The following is a 21676-nucleotide window of genomic DNA, read 5'->3' on the forward strand; positions in this document are numbered from 1 at the left end:
CTGAAAAACTGTCCTCCAACCAACAGCACACTCTGAAGCTGGAGCATGTAGCTACAGCCTTGAGCTAAGGTCAGTGCTGAAAACTGACATCAGCCACAACAGTTTTCATCTGTGTGTGACAGGACACCCAACACCCAGCAGCTCTGCCTGGTCCCCTTCCTGAACTACATGATGACCAGACGTGCTGGCCTTGTATGAAAGGCAGCATCAGTAGCACATAAAGCAGTCTGCAGTTATTTGCTGCTTTGAAGTGTTTCAGATTGGATTCAGAGAGTACATTTGGTTTTGTATCGTAGCCAAGGGCTCACTCAGCCTTACAGCAGATGTTTTAGCATCCAGAGTTTTTAAAACCCTTCAGGAATCAGTAGGTCAACTTGACTTCACAGAGACTTTCTGAATGAGAGACACCCCTATGACAGAAGCTGGCCTTGTTTTGATGGAATTTTTTCCATAACTTGAAGACTTCAAACTTTTGAGGGATTTATGGCTGAAGGATAGTCATCTGGAGCTGCTGAGCTGAGTTCCTCAGTAGACACTTTTCTGTACCACAGTCACTGCTTCCAACAGGCACACTTGGCTGGGGTCAAGCCCAAACAGTAATTAGGCCCATGTGGCCTCAGCAGCAGCTTCATTGCTTATGAAGCAGCACAAACCTTCCCATAGCATTACGGTGAGCTCTCACAAGCATTTGTCAAAGTCTGTATAACTTACTAGGGAGATGCTTGATCTGGGGTTGGAGCTGCACCATTCTTTGTCATTTTTAGAAGTGAATCACCCTTGTTTACAACCCTTGGCAAATTCTTCTCCAGCAGAGCACAGCTCTGTGTTTTCAAGCCATCTGTCCCAGCTGGCAGTGCCTCTGTGGAGGGGTACTTGGAATTCTAGAATGGTTGGGGTTGGAAAGGACTTTAAGATCATCTAATTCCAACTCCCATGACATGGGCAGAGACCCCACACACTAAACCATGTCACCCAAGGCTTTGCCCAACCTGGCCTTGAACACCACCAGGGATGGAGCATTCACAACTTCCCTGGGCAACCCATTCCAGTGCCTCACCACCCTTACAGTAAAGAACTTCCTCCTTATATCTAACCTGAACTTCCCGTTTAAATTTGAACCCATTATCCCTTGTGCTATCACTACAGTCCCTAATGAAGAGTCTGTCCCCAGCATCCTTATAGGCCCCCTTCAGATACTGGAAGGCTGCTATGAGGTCTCCACACAGCCTTCTCTTCTCCAGGCTGAACAGCCCCAACTTTCTCACAGCCTGTTGACCACTTAGGTTATTGGGCTAGTTCTGCCAATGCCACTTCCCCATGCTAAGTAACGCCCCTGTCTAACCCATTTTTGGTTTTTGGTTTGGTTTTGTTTGGTTTTGGTTTTGTTGCTGTTGTTGCAGTGCCATTTACCTCATATCTACTATTGCAGCTTATAAAGAGGCTGTTTGCCACTCCTAACCATTTTTAACTTATAACCTTAGCTGGAACACTAACAGTTGCCCTGAAACAGCTCTTCCTGCCACTACAGACAGGAGATGACTTGCACTGGTGACAATGACAGCAGAAAACAAAACTAAAAAGCTGCAAGTTTTAGAAGTGCTGACAACTTCTACAGGAAAATCTGTTTGAAAACCAGGCAACCTATAACCCACCTCCTTGCATAAACCATCATTTAAGATCTATCTATTCAAGGCAGGCTACTCCAGTGAACTGTCCTTCAGTGTGGTTTAGCTCATGCGGTTCTTCTTAAAGACATCTGCCTGTCTTGCCCATGTGCTTCTCTAAACTTAAGACCACTGAATCCACATTTTCATGCTAAAAAGCATAAAGTAAGTTTGGTTTTCCAATTGAATTTTATTCTAAATTATACTGATGCACTGCTTCTTATCACCCCAAAGGATTGCTCTGACTTCTTATTACAGCAATGAGAGGAGAAAACTTACGAAGAGGAACTAATGGCACCAGGACCATAAAGAGCACTATCCACCTCTTTGTGCAAAGTAGCAAATTGAACAGCTAAATATCCAAGTGCAATCGATCAGACCCAGAGAGAACCCAAAGGAAGAGTTTCCTTTTCAGCTGCTGGGTTTATATGACCCCCTGTATGGATCTTCTCTTTCCTGACCCCCAAATGAGGTTTTCTCCTGGGTTTTAACTGCCTGTGTTTTTCTCAATGGGGAGGCAAGGAAAAGATTGCCTCTATGGAAGTGGGTTATGCCTGCGGAGGTGGGACCTGAAAATGGTCAGCAGCACTCTTTGAGCTGTCATGGTTTAAGCCCAGCTGGACACTCAGAACCATGCAGCCACTCGCTCACTCCCCTCCCCCCCCCCCCCCTTTTTTTCCCCCCCAGCTCCCAGAGGGATGGAAGGAGAATCAAAAGAATGTAACTCCCATGGGTTGAGATAAGAACAGTCCAGTAACTAAGGTATAACACAAAACCACTACTGCTACCACCAATAATAATAATGATAAGGGAAATAACAAGGGAAGAGAATACAACTGTTCACCACCCACTGACCAATACCCAGCCTGACCAGAGCAGCGATCTGGCCCTTCCACGTAACTGCCCCCAGTTTATATATGGGGCATGACGTGCTGTGGTATGGAATACCATGGAATACCTCTTTGGCTAGTTTGGGACAGGTTTCCTGTCTCTGCTTCCTCCCGGCTTCCCCTCCTCCCTGGCAGACCATGAGATTCAGAAAGTCCTTGGTCAGCGTAAACATTACTTAGCAACAACTAAAAACATTGGTGTTATCAGTATTGTTCCCAGGCTGAAAGTCAAAACCACAGCACTGCACCAGCTACTAAGAAGGAGAAAAGTGACTGCTGCTGCTGAACCCAGGACAGAGCAGAAGATTCCAAGAATTTCAAGATGATGCCCCTTTCCCTCCTCCCATAGTCTACCTGGGATAAGAAAGTGATGAGAAAAAAAAACAACATACTGAAGCCCAGACTGCAAGTAAGTGGCAGTACAGAGCTTCTGGGGAGAAAACTAGCTCTAACTGCTTAGCACTGCATGGACAGTGAAAATTAAAATTGTCCAGGCTGAATCATTGCCATTCTTTAACCTCTTAAAGGCTCTGAGGCTGCTTCTCAATCTCACTTCTGCTAGGCTTTCTGGACCTATACAAGGATCTTAGAAATTCCACTGATCTCCTTCCAGACAAGAGGGAATGCAGAGGAGAAAATTTCTCTCCTTGTTCCAAAAATAATTCATTTGGCCCACTTTTGCAGGCCTTCATAGTTCTCCAGATCATATTAACTGCACTGCATGATTCTTTTAACTCTGATACAACCAGAAGTATTTCATGGTATTACTGTAGCCATGTATGTAGGGTGCCATCACACAACTCTCCATTGTGGACTAGTGGTTATTGTAGGTGTAGAGGTAGACAGCACTTAAAGCCAGAGGAAGACTTACCTTCTTTGGATTTTGTTGCATAACTCAGCTGCCACCCCCATGGCAGACAAGAGCAGGACTGCAGGGCAGGGCTCTGCATGGCATCAGTAAAAGCCTGCTAGGATGTGAAGCTCGTTTTTCAAGGTTGAGCAGGGGTTTTCCCACTGAAAAGAGGGAATCACCTCTATGTAGAGTAAAGCAGTTATTCCCATACAGGTGAGTCCCACTCTGCACAGAGAGCTATACTAACCCCAAAGCAAACTGCACCCACCTGCTACTAATCACCTTCATGCTACTCCTCACAGGCCTCTCTAATCACTTCAGTTAAAGCTAAAGTCCATTGAGCAGCTCAAATTGAAGGTCTTTGCCAATAAAGCTCTTTCTGGTTGACTGAATAGAGGAGTCCTCTGAATAGCTTATCAAGATGGTCTGAAGGGACAACTTCTGCAGTGCAGCAGCCTCTTCTTGTGGCTCTCTAGCATAGCTAGAGCTGTAAGACAGCTATCCTCAGCTCTGGCCTTCCCATTTGCAAATTGTCTTAAAGGTATCATCACCCTAGCTTCTCATGACAGCCTCCCAGCAAAGGTGATAGACTCTGGTGCAAAGTGAGCTGCTTGCATTCAGCCACGTGTGGCTGGAAGTAATCCAGCTAACTGCAACAGGTTAGGAGATACTCCCCAGGTCTGCTTCTGGGCTACACTGTGGGGAGCAGTGATCTCCAGTGATGAAAAGCTGGGACTGGAAGTTCTTCAGCTTGTACAGCTGGACCTGGAAAAGGACGCCTGGATGCAAGGTATCTTTAAATACCCTTATACAGCTGTGTCAATAATTTGGGCCTCTACTGTTTTTACTATTACAGTTAAAATTCACCCTACCTGTACATTAACACTGGCACAAATGCTTTGTAGGGCATCCTTAAAACTATTGAGAGTGTGGGTGCATAGAGGGTTAAGTACTGCTTATTTGTAAAGCACTTTGATCAGATGTCAGGCTGTAAATACCAAGTGTTATTCCTGTGTGAAATAGCCAGATAGTTTGACTTAGTGGTTCCCAGGGTTTGTAAGTGGCAAGGGTGGAAGTACAGGACAAGCCTCAGCTGCATTACAGCATGATACATCGTGAACTCTGCCTTCCCTGCTGCAGACAAGTGGAGAGAAGATAGAGGAAACCACACCAGCAGGGATGTCTGATGACAGGCAAAAGCATTTGCTGTCCTGAGTAAGAGGATCAAGTGCTGATAAGCAGACTGCAGGGTATATGAAGATAGGTAAGATAGATTTAGTCCTCCTCTCTCCCACTGGGACTTCTCATGGTGGCTCTGGGCCACTCTTAGACTGCGTTGCGATGATAGGGGACAGCTGAGACCCCGCTAACATCATCCCTGCTTCTGAAACATTGGTACCAGCAAGTCCCACTGACGAGACAGATGACAGCTCTGAATGGGGTCAGGCTCCTAAGCCTCCACATGAGTTTATACCCACCTTGTAAGTGCAGCAAGGGTTCACAGAATTGAATGACTGGAAGTAAAATATTCCAGTTAGGAACAATAAGTTCATTAGGAACAATTAGTACATGTGATAGGCATGAAGGCACAGAGCCCAGATTTCATTAAGGTAGTTTTTATATTTTTGAAAAGCAATATTAAAAAACACCGGGAAATGCAAGATAAATGTAACAGTTGCTTCTACAAGTTTTAACCTTATATTGCTTGGCCATTTTGACATATAAATTATTGCTTACTAGCTCTCATAAATGCACAACACAATTATATGTACAGAGGCAGACAAGCATGAAATATGAAAAGGAAAACACTGGCAATATTGATTCTGGTAAATCGGATTATTTCATACATACCACATCTCATAATGGTGGATAACTACTAGCTGTAGTCCCTGAGAAGTTAGGTAAATACCTCGATTTGGGCTTTTCTATTTTATTACTTTAATGGAAGCTGACAGCATTATGGCAGTCAGAGAGAACAAACAGGCAGGTGTTGTTACCTCAGCTCATTGCCTTCATCCCAGTATTTAACAGTGTATAAAATGATAATACATAGGCTATGCAAACAAATATTACTCTGCTAAAATGTTTAGTATATACATATTTCTCTGTAATTTTATAGCAGCATGTCTTATTATTTCTGCTAACACCTTTTCTTTTTTGCCACTGTCATGCAAATGCAATTTATTGCTATCCAAGATGGTGCTGGAATCAAAAAGCTATGTCATCAAAACATCTAAATTTGATGCAAAAAAATCCCACATCAAAGAGGGATTAAGTGACCAATCTTTTTCCTTTGTTCTGTCTAATTACTCCTCCTAGCTACTAAATAAAATATGCAGAGTGTTTAACCACAGGTGTGACTGCAATAAACTGAACTTACAAGATTAATGGATTTTATCCTATGTGAGCTAATTGCACTATTGAAGGTTTGAAAAAATATCACGCAATATCACCAGTGGTGGACCCTGGCAGAGGCTGTATAATGCCCTCCTTCCCTTTCACAGGGCTTACTTTTGGTCTTCCTCCCAACTACATCTTCAAACTGCTTGCCAGTCTGCAGCTCAGCTCTGCAACTCTTCACCTGTTAAACAACGGGCTTTTTTTTTTTTTTTTCTATTAGGCATAGCTACAGATTCGGGCTATTTGCCTTTCCTTTATAGTAACAATTATGAGGTCCATATTTTCCATGTGAAACTGATGCACCCACGTTAGCCCCTCAGACCAGAAATTAATACTGGAGTTATACAGGACCCTACAAAAACTAGTTTCTAAAGTTTTAAACAGTAGTCTAAGTAGCCACAACACATATAGCGAGCTTAATGCTAGCTATGTGCCTTCAAACTGGTTTTATGCCAGCTGCAAGGGGCTGACAACACCTGATTTAGTATAAAAGTTGCAGCAATGCAGATAGCCACTACCTCAGTTGGTTCAAAGACTACTGGAACAACTACCCATCCAGTTACTTAAACCATTACCATACCATTACTTAAACCACTTAATCCAAACTGGCAATGAGGAGCCTTCAAGGGGTCTCTAGCATATTTTCAAATCAAAGCCAGAGCACAAAGTAATTTTTCTTCTTACATTTTTCTTTCTTTTTTTTCCCCCTTCTTTCACTTCCCTGTCTTTCATTCTTCTCCGCCATTGCTGCTGGTTTATCAGTGGCAACTACCAAAACTATGACAAAGCCAAATGCATGAACTAAGAAACAGCCCCACTTTCTCACCCTGCATGCCCTTCCTATGCTACCTCTCCTATAGATTTCAAGAGAATCGTAGAGTCATAGGGTAGTTCAGGTTGGAAGGATGATCTCAAAATTCATCTAGTCCAACCCCCCTGCAATGAGCAGGGACATCTTCAACTAGATGAAGAACAACTTGTGGACTACAGTGTTACACCACATGAGCTGAAGCATGCAGGCTGGTCTACATACAGGCTCGAAAAAATAATGCCACAGTAAAAAAAAAAAAAAAAAAGGATTTCACAAGGGGGAGCTCAAAAACAAGCAAACCATCCAGGTAATGCAGCTAGGGTGGGAGTTCCTCCAGTGCTGTAGCCAGAACTGAAATAACACAAGCAGCAAATTGCATCTGGTTTGTGCTCTTACACTGCAAAAAGGAGCCCACCACAGCTAGTATACTCATCTGAACAGTTTTGGTCTGTTTGCACAAAAGAGTTATTTACAATATGTGCAGTCACATCTACAGAAAAACATAGGAAATTTTTACTCCATGGCCAGCAAGAGTTTATTTTTTTCTTTTTACTGGGTAAAAAGATATTTTTTTTCCTAAAAAAAAAAATCATATAGTATTTGATAATAACAAAGTACAAGCAAATACACTTCTGAAACATCTGTTTCCTTTACAATAGATTTATACAGTATTTCACAGATGGGAAAACCAAATGCATTCTACAGATTCCCAGAGACTACTTGTTAAAGCTGTTTCTTTTTTAATCCCTTTAAACCAGAGATAACACAATTATGAAGAGCATGCTGCTTCAGTATTCCCACATTTCAGTAAAGGAGCATTTTCTTGAAAGTCTTCCTCATGTGGAAAACATACAATAGAGATGGGCAAGCTGTGCAATGTATTCTCCCTGCTCTGCAAAGGGACTGTTGCCATAAGTCAGTATACAAATGCATGCCAGACTGCATAACACATTGCCTGTGGTATTCACTAGATTATTTCAGGGCAACTTAGAGCTCAAAACCAGAACTACCGTGATCGGTGATGGTGGTGCTTAGATGTAGGTCAGCTGTAGACAAGACTTCAGAAATGCTGCCTCAGGACATGCCCAGAAGTAGTACTTTTAGCTATAGAAGAATTGGCATGGGGAGGGGTGTGAGAGGGACAAAAGCAATAAAAGGACTCTGAACTGAGAGCCCAGTGTGTATGCAGGTAATTACACTGGTACCCTGTAAGGTGTACCCTTTAGTTGTTTAAATACTAGAAGCATGTGCAAGTTAGGTGAAGCTTTACCCGCTGAAGTAGTATTTCCAGGAGGTGAATTAGGAATGTAGGTGGATCTAGGCATTGCCTCTGAGTAGACACCAAGAAGGCTGTAATCCAAGCAGAAAACAAAGCTCCCACTATCATAATTTACAAAACATTAACTGCAGGAGCTGGTGCTAAATCTCAGATAACTGAAAAGGAAGAAAATAACATGTTTTCAGTGTACAAACAATTGTGTCCATAAATTGCAACAAAAGTGGATTGGCTCTTTCAGTGTGTTTTATAAAGCAGATTCTTAATGGGCCATAACAGTGTGAACTGTTGTTTATTGCTGACCTTCACAATGCACTCTTGAGTTTCATCTGGTGTGCTGTCTTTTTATATTCTCATTCTTGGTTGTCAGCACTTGTCTTGAATAAGATGCTCCAATGGACTCTGGGGAGCTGCACGGATTGCCCAGTATTTCTGGCAACAATACTTTGGCAGCCTTGAATTAGTGAAGTACATACTGTGGTGAACTGACAATCAATCCCCTTGTGGCATGTTGCTGGCTGAAATGTTTTGCTGCTGCGACACGACCATTCCTTTCATTCTGATACTGTCAGGATTTGCATTGAAAGCTACACTGGACCAAACAATATTTTCACAGAAACCAAGCTTCTGAGCTCAAAGGATGCTGCTCTACTCCCTGGGGTGCTAGTGTCCAGCAGGGATGGCACCAATCTCACCCTGCAACTCTGTGAGCAGCTCCTTTGCTGGCTCTTGCCTGATTTTCCTGTGCATGTTGTGTGAGCTACTGATAAAACTCAGTAAACTATTCTTATATAGGGAAGCAACATGCTTGGCATAAACATTCACTTAATTCAAAGTGCTGGAGTTACAAGGTTATATGAAGCCGTGTACTCTCACGCTCTCGGCTCTATCCTGTGAGAAAGATCAAACAGAGCTTGCTGGTTATCAATGACATGCAGGTGATGGACGTATGGCTTCAGCTCGTGATGCTCTTTTGAAGGAACTTCATTGCCTGCAAGACAGGAGAAAGGATCAGAAAGCCATGCCTTGCCCACTTCTCTGTCCTGTGCATTACAAAATCCCTGGCATGCCAACCTGTCAGGTGCTGGACAGTCACAAGAAGGACAGCCAGTAATCCAAGGTACCTGCTGTTTTAAGTGCAATTTGTGAGGAAACAGATGGATACAGAGAAGGAGAGAAGAAAGAATGAAAGCAGCAATGCTGGCCAGCCAGTGTACACAAAGGAGGGACAAGTGGACTGCAAGAAGCTGACTCTTCCCAAGTGGAAGATTTAATCCTCCCATCTCCTGTAAGGGTGGTTGAAAGTTTTCTTTGTGCTGCTCTAGCAGCACGACAGGACATTCAGCAGGAGTGGGTGGCCCAGCCTGTAACTTTTAAACAACCTTAGCACAAGTACACAAGACAGCAGGCCCTGGATAACTTCCTTCAGGGCAGCTGAAAGGTGACAATAGAGCAGACAGATACGAAAGCTGTTCAAAGCTGCTCTGACAGGCCCCTGCCTTTTGATCTATTCCACTTGTGATTTATGATATAGTAACAGAGACGATGTTACAACATCATGTAACAATAACAGTCATGCTGTCATTTCATGGGAGTTTACACGGAAAGAGGAATTAGCTGTGTAACAGACAAATTGAATGGTGGCTGGGATAGCAGATGTTTTCTGTTATAAGCTTTATGCCTGACACTGGCTTGTGGGAACTTGCCAGCTGTGAAACCCTCTAGCATGGCTGGTGACCAGCAGAAGTGCAAAAGGAAAAGCTAAAACCATGGCCACCAGACCCATCAAGACAGGGAGACAAGGCAATGTTTCCCACACATTGCTGACTGCTGACAAACAAGTGAAGGTTGGAGAGCTCCATCCTAGGCCATGTCCTCAAGCAATTTTAAATAATATTATCCTAAATTAAAGAAGAAAACCCCTCAAAATTTCCCAAACCAATCACCTTAACTCCTACACTCCCTCCCTCTCCTTTTATATATTATCATCATTTTCTCCACACTCTCCAGCTACACAAGAAGCTTTCCAGAAACTGACCATCCGTTTTGTTTCTGACGAGAGCTGTACGGTGCTGCATGGGTAATGTGGGATGTCAATGCAGTCAGTTCTATGTGCAGCTGCTAATGGGGCTCCTGGGCAGCTATTTTTAAGAGTTATTTCTGAGCAGCTATCTAACTTGAGAAATGTAGGAGAGAACAGGACATGATGAATTTGTGTTGGGATACAGAGATGACCTTTTTGTTTTGAGGGAATAGAATCCCAGCAGCTGTGCTGAATGTACTGAAAAACATTTGTATTTCTAGTTAACACCTGAAATAACAAAAGCTTGAATGACATTATTTTCTCAGGCTGCTTTGCCTGGTTTTGGAAACGCTATTATTTGTTTTCAGGATTTAGGGTATGAAAGTGTTATTTCTGTTAAAAAGGCATTTCATTCTTGCTCAGAACCAAACCAGTTTCTTAAGCTTAATACACATGATACAGTCCATAAACAATAATAATACTCCTTGCTTAGTTTTGTTTGAATTCTTTCCTCCAGTGAGACATTTGTTGTTCTTAGACCAATCTAGAAATTGATTCAGTAGAAAGATTCACATTCCTGAGGGCAAAATTAGCCCACTAGAAAAGGCAACTGTCCATAAAGTCTCAATAAATATTCAGTGAATTCATTTCATGCCTAAATGAATTTAAGAAAAAAAAGTGCCTACAGGGATGTCTGTATAAGCTGCTTTTTAAATGCCAGCTTTACAATAAATCAAGTCTGTGGTAAAGTAAAACAACAACCAGGTACTTCAAACTATCAGATTATATGATAAATCTCAGGTATTAACCTTAGATTTATGCTGCAACACTTACAAAACCACTTGGGGAAAAAAAAAAAGGCAAAAATGGGATGAAGGATTTGCAGAGAAGCTGCAAAAAATAAAATTCACATCATTAAAAGGAACCAATGCTACATTTTATAACACCAAATAAGAGACATTCTAATTTACAGAGGCATTGTTTGAATTAGTCACTATTTCCTTCACTACCTTGTTTCACAGAATAAAAACAAAAGGTATGTCCTTCTCCCTTTCCCTCTCTTATACATATGTATCCCAAAATAACACAAGAACCATAATACTGAGCAGCCTTTGAAAAACAGACTGTACAGACATATGGTAATTCTGAACAAATGTTCAGCAAAGCTCTTAACAGTGCCTGTCATTCTCCAAGGTGCATGAATTTACATACAAAAGTATTACTATCATTATTCTTTTCTGTGGGAGTCTATGTTGAGAGCTGCTGAAAATTCAGTTCAAAAAAAAGAAGCAATTCAAACCCTTTTTATTTCCCCCCAAGGTTACAGCACAGTTCTGAACTTCTCTTTGGAAAAGAAGTTTTAGTGGCCTCAATAAATGACATGTTTAGTGGGTTTAGCTCAAAAACTAACCACTTCCTAAAGCAGTGCTGTGTTTGCCCCTTTCCTGTGTTTAACCTCTCTGCAGAGAATAAGAAATGCTGAGAAGAAGAAAAACAAGGTTTCTCTTCTGTAAGCAGCAGAACAAAGTGGGCTGGGGTCTTCTGGCATGGTACTTTAGAACTGGATTCTCTGGTGGCTTAACAGGTGGAAACACAGAAAAGAAGGATTCTTTTGTGCAGCTGATGCACTTGTGGCCATTCCTAAAAATGTAGATCCTCCAGTGTCTAAAGGAGGCAGAGCTCTATTAGCAGAGGTACTAACATGACTCCCTCTTTTCTACCTAGTCAGCTACTTTGATGAAACCCACAAGATCTTGGTATCTTCAAGACTTCTACCATTTTGTGAAATGTCCTTGAGAACCCAAACTAAGCAAACAATTGCTCTTGGTGGAAAGCCAAGTGAAAAGCTGTGGTGACAAATACCATCTTTTAGCTACTGGAAGCCAAGACAGCTATGAATCCATTACCAAAACAGAGTAGCAGGGCACTGAGGTAACTCAGTTATGATTGGAAAAGTAAAAAACAAAGCATACACCACAGACCTTCGTGATTAAGAGCAACTGTCACAGATCTTAACATGGCATTTTGAAAAGGTCATAATTCTTGCAGGAAAATAATTTGTAAAGAATTTTGAAGCTGTTTCAACAAATATTTTGTAAAGTAAAACTCCATGCAACTGAGGACCTTCCAACAATGATGCCCCCTCTTGCCAACTTTTTAAATAATTGTTGACCACATTTTCCTGCTGTAGTAAATCTGAGCAAGTGGAAAGGAAGCAGAGAAGAAAAATACAAAACCTCAAGGCTGTACAAAGGCAAATTAAGTAGCAAATTTTGCCTACTCACCAAGCTGGTTGTTTCTGCAATGTCTCAATGACCGAACAGTATCTGCAATCATGTGCTGCAAAGACAAGATATAAAACATCAGTGCAAAAATCTGACATGGATTTTTCACTAGAAAAACCTGGAAAAAAATCTCCTTGCCTACACTGTACAGCAAAAAAAAAAGACAATCCAGTAGTGAGGTAGAAAATGAAGACAGCAGGAAAGAGACTTTGCTCTTTGTCTTAGCAATAATATATGATCCAACAGGGTTAGTTTAGAAGGTCCTTACTTATATAATCCTTACAGATTATATAAGAACAACTCCCTAAGAGCCCATAGAAAGTGGTAATGAAAAACTGACAAACAATTGCCTATTTTTGTTCTTGTCACTTTTATTAAACTGAAAGCCTACAGCAGCATACTTGTATAATGCCTTGCACAATCAGGCACCAGTACCAGCTAGGCAGTTTTCTGCAGTATGATAACCAACACAAAAAATTCCCCAGCCCATAGCCTAAATACTGCAGAGGAAGTACCCTGACACATCTACAGGCATGTACCACATAAGACTATTCTGTATGTATACTATGTTAAAAAAAGCTGGTGCTAACACAGATACTGAATGTTCACCTAGATTAAGCAAAGGAAATAAAAGGTTTAAGTTTGGTTTCTTGTTTAGGCTCAGGTCTTAAACTTATGAGAACTGGAACTGCTCACTATAAATCAGTGCAGTGTGCTAATTTTCACTAGATGTCGCTCATAGAAGTTCATGAGGCATTACTTTTTTCTTTATTTGACTGTTTTCTGTGGCAACTCTTCACTAAATCTAGTAATTTAAGCAATTTGCAGTTAGCAGGAATGATTTAATAGATCACGTAAACAGCTGAAGCTCTTTTCAAAAATAATCAGAGGAGGAAAGGATTAAATATCTTGAGCTTGATGCTTAAGACCAGAATGACACAAAACAGCTCTCTCAACACCCTGGAAGTGACTTAGAAGGCTCCTCCACAGAAAAAATTATCACGTTTACCAGAAACTTCATATTACTTTAATCAGTGAATCAAAATAATTTTTCTTGTTACCCACTGTGCATCACTTGCCATGACTTCATGCAATCTTTTGTGCTGATGTCCTTGCAGTGATTATAATAAAGTTCTAATGAGATCTAGATTTCACGATCAATGCTGTGAGTATTAAGAGAGCTAAACTTCCACCAGAGCTGCTGCTATGATGTTTTTAAGCTGCTATGCTTTGCATTTGGCTTTTAGAAGTAAGAGAGATCCCAGTATTGCACACAGTCATTCTTTGCTGTTTCTCCATTGTAGTAAGTGTGGGGATACATCACCTGAAGGTGATGCTCTGACAATGGAAGAATCTCTTTGTGTAACACTCCTAAAGCAGAACCCCAAATCCCCTGGCTTTAGTAGCCTAATCAGGCATTTCTCTCTGTGTGTTTTCAACTCTCTGAGATCCAACTGTAATACAGAAAATCAGCCAATTCCAACTGCAAAACAAATGTTACTTTCTGACTGTTTGAGCAGGTGCTTGCATACCTTTAGTGTGATGAGTAACACACATTTTTTGTGGCCTTTCAGCCTACCAGCTACCTACAGTCATTAGCACCCCTTTAACTGAGGAGAGTAAAAACTCAGGCTTGGGAGTTGCCCAGCTATTTGAGGGATGGTGGTTGAGAACCTTCAGCTGCATATACACAGTCCTTAGAGCTGAAGGTCCTAGGTAAGAAGGTGTTATCTAAGCTACTAATGCCCATTGACCTGTATTCAAGTTTGCTGGAGTGTGGCTAAGACATGTCATTGCTAGGATATGGGTGATGGCTGACTGGAGAAAAAGCCTGAAGGAGCCACATTTCAGTGAATCAGCTCAGTAAATATACTGGAAATACCTTGAGATGCAACAGTATAATACCATATTTTCATTTATTCCTTCAGATTTAGTTGAGGAAGTGGGTATGGTACTGTATATTGATCTAACACTATCTAGACTAGAGTTTACCCAACATGGAGTTAAATAAACCATTGCAATCCCTTAAACTTTAGTTAAAACTAGGCAATATTCCTAAGACAAAAGATTGTTTCACTTTGTTCTCTTTGCAAATTCCCTTCTTTATATTTTGAATTAACTTTCTCTTCAATGCAACCATGTCATTGCAAATCAAGTTCAGTCACGTAGGACTGTTGAGGCCATGATGGTCTAAAACCAAAAAAAAAAAAAAAGGCAGGAATTGTAGGGAGAGAGAATATCTTGTATTAAACCAGCTGATACAGCTGGAAAAAACAATGGTTTGGACTAAAAAAGTGTCCTTCAGGTGAGATGTTTAATGAGAAATTAAATATTTCCAAATACTGATCCAAACAGAGACACAAAAAACCATCTTTGCTTTGAAATTTGTAAGTAGAAATTATATGCATTTATGACAGTAAGTTTCTGCCCCATAAGCAGTAACCTGCTATGGTAGAATAATTCTTTTCCTCTTTTTCTGCAACAGGAATTTGCAGGTGAGTGTCAGTGGCTTGATTCAAACCAAGCAGGAGCCAATATCAATCCTAACTTTTCTCAACAGAGGCCAGAAAGTGCTCAGCACCCAGTACAGAACACCAAGGAAGACATTCTTCCTTGCTGCAAAGCCCTTATAATGAGAAAAAGAAACATAAACTGATGTATACATGACCATGTGTGATGCATCTTGTTAGTAAGTTCATGCTCATTGACTAAATGCCTTAGCATCCAGATGAGCCAGCTTAATACATGTACTGCCTGAGTTTCCACTACACTCATATTTAAATCTCTCCTAAACCCCTACTTCCTAAGCTTGCACTATTGCCTGCATTCATACGTATTCAGGGCTATATGAGACAGCATGTTCCTGAGGGTCTGATCTGACTAATAATATGTCAATCTGAAAAACCCTAATCCCAGCACCATCACCTCAGACTCTCCCCTTTGCCATTTAAAATGCCCGTTATCTATTTGCATGGAAAAGGTGAAATCCTGGCTCACTGAAGTCAATTAGGAAAGCTGCCACTGCCTCTGGAGACACAGTGGTGACAGAAAGGATGAGGAATCTTAGCCAGCAAGCCCAGCATACATTAAACACACAAATGATTAAACAACAAGCAAACAAACAAACAAGGTCTGACTAAGAGTGCAACAAGAATCAGATCCTATGTATTCACTAAATAAATATATGGGCCAGTGGGGGGATTTTAGTAACAATTACTGTGTATTAACAGCTAGTTTAATTTACATGTTAATTGGACGTACTTCAAAGAGGCAATGAAGAAGAATATGCTAATGCGTTTTATGCAGACACCTAAAGGTCAAACAGTTAATGGACTTGGGACCAGAAAACCTTTCATTAAATGCAAATGCTTGTTCTTGGTAACTGCAACAAGAAAAGGTACAGAAATAAAATAGAAAACACAAAAAAAGAAGCTCGGGTTCAAAAATCAAAGTCTACATCTATTTGCAAATTGAAAGACAACATACCGTATGACAGGATGTGAAAACAAGTTCAACATCTGACTTGTGAATAAGCCCATGTTTGTACGTTCAATAGTTGGGAACGATTCATGAGGCATAGCCATCTGGACTAACAGTCCCGTGGCACATATAGAGCAATTGGGAAGATCATTTCTTGTTCAAATACTCCAGGCCAACAAAAAAAAAAAATTCAAAATTTCTCCACTTCTCTACTGTTCAGATATGCAAAGTGTGGATTTCAGTGCTATGAAAATGTTATCAACAAAGAAATGAAATATGAAAGCCAGAGAAATCAAACCTCTATCTGTAATATGCCAGAGTAGGTGTCACCTGATGTCTAGAGGAAATGTGGTTAAAGATACAATGTCAGTAAGTGCCCTTCTACATAAAGTTAGTATAATGGTATTTACAGTCAGTTTAATTCATATTTTAGGCATTATTTTCTTCATCAACTAACCCAGATCAATAATTTTATTTTCATTTAAGATCCCTGGAATTATCGTACCAGTAGCAAGTGATTAAACTAGAAAAACCTTTTCTTCAGTGCCTTGAAGGGGAAAAAAAGGGAAATCCAATTCAGGGAAAGCTAAAGCAGGAGAGCTCAACAGAGGAGAAATAGTCTATGAGGTGGTGAAAAGGAGTAGATAACACTGGGAAAATTGGAGTGTGTGGCAGTGGTACTGGCCATTACTGGCTTAGCCATTCACACAAAAGTAGGGGAGGAAGGAGTGAGAAGTGAGAAGAGCAGAGGAAAAGGGCAGGGAGATAGCGCTGGCTGTTATATCCTGATTGTTCTTTTGTATCCCTGATTCATCCAGAAGAAAGCCTTTTTAGTCTTACAAGATAAGGAAGGGAAAAGGAAAAAGGAAAAACAGGAAAGACAAAATTTTCTTACCAGCTTCTCAAAGTTAACGAGGTTATCCAGAAAAGTTTTATTTCCTTCATGGATGAATGTTACATCTGGAAAAAAAAAAAAAAAGGGAAAAAGAATCACTTTTCATGGCTTTGTTGTTTAATACAAAGAAATAAAATTAAAAAACAGCAACAAAAAAAAAGAAAAAAAAAGGAAAGTATCCCGTTAAGGACTGACACAATGTCTTATAACAATGGAACAAAAGCCTGGTATAATGATGACATGAAGAGATTATCAGATAACAACACTATGTATGTATAGCCCCAGCTGGGACTGGACAGTCCCTGAGCCCAGAGCTCCATGGGGGCATAGCTACCAGATGCTGGAGAAGACTCTGACACCCCTTCATGTCTCTCTGTGGGACACAGTGATTCTGAAGTCCGCCCCAGAGACAAAGGGCTACAGCAGCGGCCAGCTGGGGAGGTTAAACACAAGCCACTGAACTGAAGTTCAAAGCTTTGAAATAAGCTTTATAGCTGGGGAAGAAACGCTTTTACATAGTGTTGTAGGAGAGATTTTGCAAAGGCAACAAAAAGGTCAGTGAGAGGAAAAGGTTTATGTTTGGCTCCTGGAAGGGAAATGAACACAGTGTAATGAACTGGGGAGGGCAGGGAGGGGAAGGAATAACAGGCAAAACAAAACAAATGTTGCTAAATTAAGATTATAATTAAAACAGTAGCTTGAGGTCATTTTCTCCACTTAGAACACAAAGTGAGACCTATCTTGGACATGAAGTACCAGGGACATGGATAGACTCCCCATGGGGACTGAAGCTGCTTTGACTTCAGTAATGCACCCTTCTGGTTACTGAAAATACTTGGATACTAGGAGTATCAATACTCAAGTACTACTCCATACTATGAGCATTGCCTCCCATGTCCCTATCAGCTCTCTCCTGGATGTGCAAGTCTCCAGGAGTTCCAGGAGGAGAGAGCACTACTGTAATGCGACATTACTTGCCTCTGTATCACTGCAGTTAAAAACTGTCCATCTCTTCTAAGAAAAAACTTACACCAGAAGCAGAAATTTCCACAGAGCTTTTTAAGTCAGTAACAGCAACGTGTATATCTCTGAGGGTGGAAGGAACAGAAATTTGCTTTGCAGCCACACCTGACAGTCTAGATAAATTCAGCGGAGCAGAAAATTGCATCTGAGCTTGGTTATAAGAGTACATCACAGTACCTTTATTACAAATTTGAAAAATCTGCCTGATTTTCCAAAGCTGTGAGAGAGCTCTGCATTTAAATTTAATTAACTTTAAAAGAACACTCTGAAGTTATTTTTCGTAATCAAAGAAAGGCTACTCATGATTTTCAGTTTTTTCTTGAAGCTACTTTTGTTTGTCTTGTGCTGAAATGCAGTAATTTGTTGAGTTAATAATAATTTCTCTGCTACCCATGCTTATTTTATTGGTCTTGGAAATAATACAAATATGCTCGACATGGAATAAAGTCCTAGGTACTATGTGATACTTTGGGAACTACCAGTCTTGGCAGTATCTCCTTATGGATCACTGTACTTGTACTGGGTTCAGCAGTAGCGGTCATTTTTTCCCCTTCTTAGTAGCTGGTGCAGTGCTGTGGTTTTTGACTTTCGGCCTGGGAACAGCGTTGATAACATTGATGTTTTTAGTTACTGCGCAAATGTTTACTCTGACCAAGGACTTTGTGAGCCTCATGCTCTGCCAGGGAGGAGGGGAAGCCAGGAGGAAGCAGAGACAGGAAACCTGTCCCAAACTAACCAAAGAGGTATTCCATACCACAGCACATCATGCCCAGGATGGTACTGAGAGTTACCCTGACAGGCTAGTGCACTGCTGGGTCGGGCGAGGTATTGATTGAGCTGGGTATCAGCAGGTAGTGAACAGTTGTATTCTCTTCCCTTGTTCTTTCCCTTATCATTATTATTATTGGTGGTAGCAGTAGTGGTTTGTGTTATACCTTACTAAACTTATACTAAACTGTTCTTATCTCAACCCTTCGTGCCCCACGTTGGGTGACAAAAAGAACTGTTGTGGTTTAAGTGCAGTCAGTAACTCAGACCCATGCAGCCATTCGCTCACTCCCGCCCTTCCTCCCCACTCCGCTTCCGGAGGGACCAGGAGGAGAACTGAAAGAACGTCACTCCCACGGGTTGAGAAAAACACAGTGCTGCACCAGCTACTAAGAAGGAATAAAAATGACTGCTACTGCTGAACCCAGGACAGTACTGAAGAAAATTACTGTATTAATTTGCAAAGTCTCCTTGTTATTTCCAATATATTTTAAGAGACTTAAATGCTGCTTATGTGCATGTTTTTATACATCACATTGTACTGCTGTGCAAACAACATTGCTACAAGTTACTTGTTTATGTTTGCTGCCTTTTGTTTGCAGGCAAGACAGCACTTAAAAAATATTGATTTTTAAGCCTTGATAATTGTATCCATCTGAATTAATGCAAACTCCTTTGAAATGTGCAAAGAGGGGAAGTGCCTGATGGCTCCTGAGCTGTCACTGACTGATCTGGAGAACTGGCTTCAAACATTTAAAACTCATAGCAGCAGCAGCAGGCTGGAATAAACAGCCTAAAGAGAACACTTTTGGAATACAGGAATAATCAAATAGATTTGCCATGTTCAAAGACAAGGCGATTAATAATTCATGATTCCAAGACAACAGAATATTTGAAATGCCTGCCATTCAACTAGCTGCCCAGCTCACTGCATTAAACACATAGCTGTGTTTTAATAATTTTGTAAAACTATTTTTTATACTAGTAAGATTTTATTTATCTCTTTCAGACCTATAAAAGACTATAAAAACCCTTGCTCTCAGGGCAGAAATACATGACAGGTTCTGCCTTCAGGGAGACACAGGGTAGGTTCACCCTGTCGAGGCAGAGCAAGCATCACAGAACAGCAGCATGACTGAGGCTGCTTCCATGGGGTTGCAAGGTCTCGCTTCTCCACTGAAGAGGATGCGGCCAAAGCAATGGCACACTGCTCTATCCACAACTGACAGGAAGATACTGAAAATGTGTGAAAATTGCCATCTTCCCCCTGTATTAGTAAAAGGCAGATGTCTATTATCCAGACCAAGTGCTACCTTGTAGATACCACTACATGTGCCACATGGTTATCATAAGGCCACCTGAAGGAAAGATTACCTTGTGCTTATTTTAATTAACCACAACGAATAAGAGCAGCCAAGCTTTAACATTACCTTTCAGAAGTAAGGGCATGAAGGGGATTTTCGGTGATTTCATTTTCTTGAATGCATCTCTGTAAGCTTTGTGATTCAAAGAAGGGTCCTACAAAACCATTTGGGTAATAGAGAGAAAAATCAATATGCTATAAAAAGAGCAATTCTAAATCCATTAAGGGCTTATGATCTGAACATGTTTTAGATACAAAAGGTTTCTTTGGAAACGAGGTAGATAAAGTGACTAGGTAGGTGACTTACTAAACTGAACAGGAAACATAAACAGTGAAAGGAACAAAATTACATTCCTCTAGATGAAGCAGTGCTAAAATGGGAGTAAGCTGTAGAATAGATTCCTGTTCCACAAATTCCTGTTATCTCTTGTGCTTACTATCTAGCACAAAATGTATCTCTGAAAGTATTGCTGATCAATTTTATCTTGGAAAAAAGACAAAACCAACAACAAACATCACCGAACAACAACAAGAAAATCCCAACAAAAAACTGACCTCAGATCAGTAGAGCATATTAGAGATTTTAAAAGAAAGTATGTTTCAGTGGTGTTGTGTAAGTAATTCAAAAAGGCATTTCCATTTCCCATATAAACACCCATTTTTGTATACAAGCTCACACACAATCTTGAAAACACATTAATTTATAAAAGACTCTTAAGTACAGAAGCATGGACAGCCATTGGAAGGCTAGGTCTCATGTTCCCCGCACCAGGCAGCAATCTCACCAGGCACCCACTTTCATGACAGCCAGAGGAAACACTTGTTTATTCAGCTTTGATAATGCTGACAACGACCCTTAGCCTTGGATTTTGAGTTGTTTTTTTTTTTCCAACGTCAGCTGTTCTCCGTTTCTCCTGATCTGCAGCATGTTGCTTCAGATAAAGGCTGATTAACCACCAGAGTAAAAGAACAGCTTCCAAATTGATGTGGGGGAACCAACACTATATTTGCCTCTCTGCCCTTCTTCCAGCTGTCAGGAATACAGCTTCTTTCTTTTTGTGTGTTTGGAGACCACCTCTGAGCTCTGGAGAGCTGCGTGGCCTTTGGAGGCTGGCTGTTGTCTGGAGCTGCAGCTTGTCACATCAGAGCTGTGATTTGCCAAATAAATTAGGCACAAGGAAGACAGGTAAAGGCAAGCAATGCTGTTCTGCTCCCAACACTGTACTTACTGTCAAACTTTCAAGCTCAGTGAAAAGTTTCTTGAACTTCCCAGGAATTTTCTGAAGTGGGGAAAACAGAGAGGAAAAAAAGGAAAGTTGATTTAGGCAGAAAAATGCTGATGTATTTTTATGCCATGAGATTGCCGTGGTTGAAGTGCCTGCTGAAAGTACCAACAGGCAATTAACCTCCACTCCTCAGTTCCAAGAGCCCTAATTACAGACCATGTTATGTTCAGTGCCAGTGAGGCTACCCCTACAACCTCACCTCAGGGATCTGCATCCTTCTCTCTTGGAAACTGCTTGTTAGCAGCTGTTTTCATTATCTTCCTTAGCTTCTACGTCTGCTGTGTTTACCTTAATATCCGTATCAAGAGAGAAGCAGTAACCCAGGCTGAGAATTCAGATACTGTGGTCACATCCAGGTTAAATTATTTATTGTTATCAATCTTTCCTTAAAACAAGGGTTCTAGAAATTAACAGCCATCACGCTTGGTGCTGTTTGATACAACACCCCCAGTGCTGACCAGCGCTAGTGCTGGCACATGTTTGTGCCAGAGAGAGGTATTTCCTTAACAAACAATTAATCCATCTTCGATACCTCATCCTAATCCTACAGGGAGGGCAGAGAGCACCTTCCAAGAGAGCTCAGACACAAACTACCTTCTTGCCTTATATGCTAACACCTGCTCTACTCCACAGGCATCCGCTTCCTTTATTTCCAAGAT

The 21676-nt window shown here is 41.0% G+C and overlaps 1 protein-coding gene across 3 annotated transcripts in view; it reads right to left on the reverse strand.

The window, feature by feature from the left end:
* Nucleotides 1-5007: 5007 nt before the first annotated feature.
* RAPGEF5 (Rap guanine nucleotide exchange factor 5) overlaps nt 5008-21676 on the reverse strand; it is a 132456-nt gene continuing 115787 nt past the window's right edge. For all 3 annotated transcript variants that reach the window (XM_062616833.1, XM_062616824.1, XM_062616844.1), the window contains 5 exons: nt 20961-21011; nt 19799-19886; nt 16578-16642; nt 12203-12257; nt 5008-8885 (listed from right to left, as the gene is read on the reverse strand). In XM_062616833.1, coding sequence (XP_062472817.1) covers nt 8767-8885; nt 12203-12257; nt 16578-16642; nt 19799-19886; nt 20961-21011 — 378 coding nt within the window. In that variant the 3' untranslated portion in view covers nt 5008-8766. The remainder of the gene's footprint in view (nt 8886-12202; nt 12258-16577; nt 16643-19798; nt 19887-20960; nt 21012-21676) is intronic.

The sequence above is a fragment of the Pezoporus occidentalis genome, unplaced genomic scaffold, assembly GCF_034315485.1.
Source record: "Pezoporus occidentalis ecotype Australia unplaced genomic scaffold, CSIRO_AGI_Poc_V1 ctg103, whole genome shotgun sequence".
Lineage (NCBI taxonomy): Eukaryota > Metazoa > Chordata > Aves > Psittaciformes > Psittacidae > Pezoporus > Pezoporus occidentalis.